Genomic DNA, 4280 nt, shown 5'->3' on the forward strand with positions numbered 1-4280 from the left:
TTTGGTGTCATTGTATTTACTAAAATGTTGGGAAATTCTTCTAAATTGGTTTGGGAAGCAGTTCTGAGGTGAAAAAAGCAGTGCACGAGATAGAGTCATAATTTTGAGGTGCTTACAAATCAGCGGGATAATGAGGCTGCATCTCATGAGGTGCAGCAATAAATGGTAGAGACGCAGGTAGGACTCTGAGCCGGTACTGAAGGTGGCATAAATGAGAAAGTTAAATATCTGAGGTGCCGAAAGCAGTGCGAGAGATGCAGGTATATCTCCGAGGTGTTGACAGCAGTATAAGAGATACATGTGTTGCTCTGCAGTGCTGACAGCAGTGCAGTGGCAGCAGGCGTAGCTCTGTGGTACTGAAAGCAGTACAAGAGATGCAGGTATATCTCTGAGGTGCTGACATCAGTGTAGGAGATGAAGGTATATCTCTGAGGTGCAGACAGCAGTGTAAGAGATGCATGTGTAGCTCTGCAGTGCTGACAGCAGTGCAGTGGAAGCAGGGGTAGCCATGTGGTGCTGAAAGCAGTGCAAGAGTTGAAGGTATACCTCTGAGGTGCTGACAGCATTGTAAGAGATGCAGGTGTATGAGGTGCTGGCAGCAGTGTAAGAGATGCAGGTGATCTCTACAGTGCTGAAAACAGTGCAAGACATGCATGTGCAGCTGTGGTGCTGACACCAGTGTAAGAGCTGCATGTGTAGCTCTGCAACGCTGACAGTAGTGCAGGGCATGCAGGTGTAGCACTGTGGCAGCTATATCTCTGAGGTGCTAAAAGCAGTGCAAGAGATGCAGATACATGTCATGACAGCAGTGTAAGAGCTGCAGGTATACGAGGCGCTGACAGTAGTACAAGAGATGCAGGTATATGAGGTGCTGACAGCAGTGAAAGAGAGGTAGGTATATGAGGTGCTGACAGCAGTGTAAGAGATGCAGATATATGAGGTGCTGACAGCAGTGTAGGAGATGCAGGTATATCTCTGAGGTGGTAAAAGCAGTGCAAAGGATGCAGGTATATAAGGTGCTAAAACAGCAGTATAAGAGATGCAGGTATACAAGGTGCTGACAGCAGTGTAAGAGATGCAGGAGTACGAGGTGCTGACAGCAGTATAAGAGATGCAGGTATACAAGGTGCTGACAGCAGTGGAAGAGATGCAGGTATATGAGGTGCTGGCAGCAGTGTAAGAGATGCAGGTGATCTCTACTGTGCTGAAAACAGTGCAAGACATGCATGTGCAGCTGTGGTGCTGACAGTAGTGTTAGAGCTGTATGTGTAGCTCTGCAATGCTGACAGCAGTGCAGGGCATGCAAGTGTAGCACTGCGGCAGCTATGTCTCTGAGGTGCTAAAAGCAGTGCAAGAGATGCAGATGCATGTCATGACAGTGTAAGAGATGCAGGCGTACGAGGTACTGACAGCAGTATAAGAGATGCAGGTATACAAGGTGCTGACAGCAGTGTAAGAGATGCATCTATATCTCTGAAGTGCTAAAAGCAGTGCAAGAGATGCAGGTATATAAGTCATGACAGCAGTATAAGAGAAGCAGGTATATAAGTCATGACAGCAGTGTAAGAGAAGCAGTGATATAAGTCATGACAGCAGTGTAAGAGATGCAGTGAAATAAGTCATGACAGCAGTGCAAGAGATGCATGTATATACGTCATGACAGCAGTGCAAGAGATGCAGGTATATGAGGTGCTGACAGCAGTGTAAGAGATGCATGTACACAGTTGCGGTTGGCAGTAGGTGTTTCTGTAGGGCGGTGACGTGGGCAGGGGGAGGGGCAGGGTGGGGGGTAGTAATGTATGGATTATGGAGTTTTACAGGTAAGTAAACATTTAAATAAATAAAACGAATTTCGTTGCGCGCACTGCTTCACATTTGGTGATGCAGTGCGCACAACGAAATTCGTTTTATTTATTTAAATGTTTACTTACCTGTAAAACTCCATAATCCATACATTACTACCCCCACCCTGCCCCTCCCCCTGCCCACGTCACCGCCCTACAGAAACACCTACTGCCGACCGCTACTGCATGTGCATGAGGTGCTGACAGCAATGTAAGAGATGCAGGTTTATGATGTGCTGACAGCAGTGTAAGAGATGCAGTGATATAAGTCATGTCAGCAGTGTAAGAGATGCAGGTATATGAGGTGCTGACAGCATTGTAAGAGATACAGTTGTATAAGTCATGCCAGCAGTTTAAGAGTGGCAGGTATATGAGGTGCTGACAGCAGTGTAAGAGATGCAGTGATATAACTCATGCCAGCAGTGTAAGAGATGCAGGTATATGAGGTGCTAACAGCAGTGTAAGAGATGCAGGTATATGAGGTGCTAACAGCAGTGTAAGAGATGCAGGTTTTGCTCTGTGGTGCTGGTAGCAGTATAAAGTATGCCGGTGCAACTCAGAGGTTTCTGAAGAAGTGCTTGATTTTTCAGGGTTGTACTCAGTTGTCATGCGTGCTTTCCGTGGTGCTGAAACAGGCTTCGGTTGGAGATGAGGCAAACTGCTGCACATAGAGATGAACAGAGCGCCGGCACAGAGTAGAAATCAGATTAGATCCTAGCTGTGCAACTATTCTTATGATGGAACCGGATTCCGGCCTCCTCCCGCATTAGGAGGACTGTGTGCCTGCAATCATGGAGCCTCAACCGGCAAATGGTCCCTGCAACCAAAGAGGGAGATTGGTGACTCCTTCACTGCCAACACCAAACTACAAATGTCTCTGGTGTCCAAGTTTTGTCCTGACCTTAAAAAAGGTGTCAGATGTCAAAGGGAGCCCATCTGAAAATGGCCCTTAGTGGCTAACAGACTTGGCAGTCTATCAAGGATAGGAAAACAGCATTCTGCATGTTGGTCAAAGACATAAACTGAGAAAAAAGTTTCTCACGGTCTATATTTTTATAATGTAGGCATTTGTGTGCTCTGGATGAATGCGAGGTATGGACTTTTGTAATTACGCCATTAGTCACTGCTTACATATAAGTGAATACAGAGAACAGTTTTGGAACTTAATTTGAGCAAATTAGTATCTACAGGGACACCCACTTTATTAAGTGAAATTCTACTAGGATTCAAACTCATGACTTGCTGGTCACATAAGGCTGGCTCTAGAGAGAGTCCCATGATTTGTTCTCCAGGACTGGAGCTTGTAGGCTGCATGTTACACATGGATCTCTTCCTCAAATGCCTTAACATATTGAACTACCCGAAACAGAGAACAAGCATGTGACATATTAGTTTGCATTTCAGAATATCGTTGGCTATTTCTCTGGAACCCCATAATCTGACTGTCTTTGACACTGCTCTTCCTGACTCTAACCTTCCCAACTCTGTCTTCTTTAAAACTCTTATCGCATTTGTGAGTACCCGGAATAATTTAGTTTTTCAATTTTAGATATTGGATGAGAACAAGGTACAACATTGTTTTTGTTCTCAACTGGCTTTCTCTTTCTCTTCTCCCTCTCCTGCAGATTCTGTGTCTCCCACCATGAAGGTACAGATGCTCTTTTCCACTGTGGTTCTTCTGGTCGCTCAGCTTCCCAGCAATGAAAGCCGATCCCTTGGCAGACCCCTTGCTGCAGTCTTGGGATTGTCCTCCCCACCTTCAACTCACCTCCAGTTCCAGCCGTTCCTGCTACGCATGGGTGAGGAGTACTTCATCCGCCTGGGGAACCTCGACAAGCGGCTGCCAGCCTCGCTTTCAGGAAACCGCCTGCCTGAGGCCTTCCAAGAAATGCAGCTCTTGCAGCAGGGCTCAGAGACGGGGGAGCTCAGGGCTAGCCCTCTTGGTGGGGAGCAAGGCTCCTATAGTACGCGGGAGGAACCTACAGAGAAGGGCAAGCGATCTGAGGATCCACCTATCTCCTTGGACCTGACTTTTCACCTCCTGCGAGAAGTCTTGGAGATGGCCAGGGCAGAGCAGATAGCTCACCAAGCCCACAGCAACAGAAAACTCATGGACACTGCAGGCAAATAGCAAGTCCTTTCCTGCTGGAGAAATGGTCCTTAGAGATCTGAAGTTGCCCCATGTCAGTTCTGAGCAGGTTACTCCTGCAAATATCCTGTGATGCACTGTGGTCTTGTAGGTTTGCTTTTCCAATGGCAAATGCCTGACTGCAGGTATATTGCTGCACACTGGCATCAAATTATGAGAGTCACCATCATCCAGTTCCGACCCTTTAAGAAACATTTCTTTGTATGCTAGAATGTTAGTACTAGTAGTTTTGCTTTAAAAAATGTATGTACTAGTATAGCAATTGATACAGTGAAGCATGAGTGCTG

General features: G+C 46.4%; 1 protein-coding gene across 1 annotated transcript; it reads left to right on the top strand.

Moving 5' to 3' along the window:
- Positions 1-3486: 3486 nt before the first annotated feature.
- Positions 3487-3975, top strand: CRH (corticotropin releasing hormone). The gene has a single exon (XM_078685633.1). The coding sequence runs from the start codon at positions 3487-3489 to the stop codon at positions 3973-3975; it is 489 nt and encodes a 162-aa protein (XP_078541759.1).
- Positions 3976-4280: the final 305 nt, after the last annotated feature.

This window comes from Lissotriton helveticus, chromosome 4_1 (assembly GCF_964261635.1).
Source record: "Lissotriton helveticus chromosome 4_1, aLisHel1.1, whole genome shotgun sequence".
NCBI classification, from domain to species: domain Eukaryota; kingdom Metazoa; phylum Chordata; class Amphibia; order Caudata; family Salamandridae; genus Lissotriton; species Lissotriton helveticus.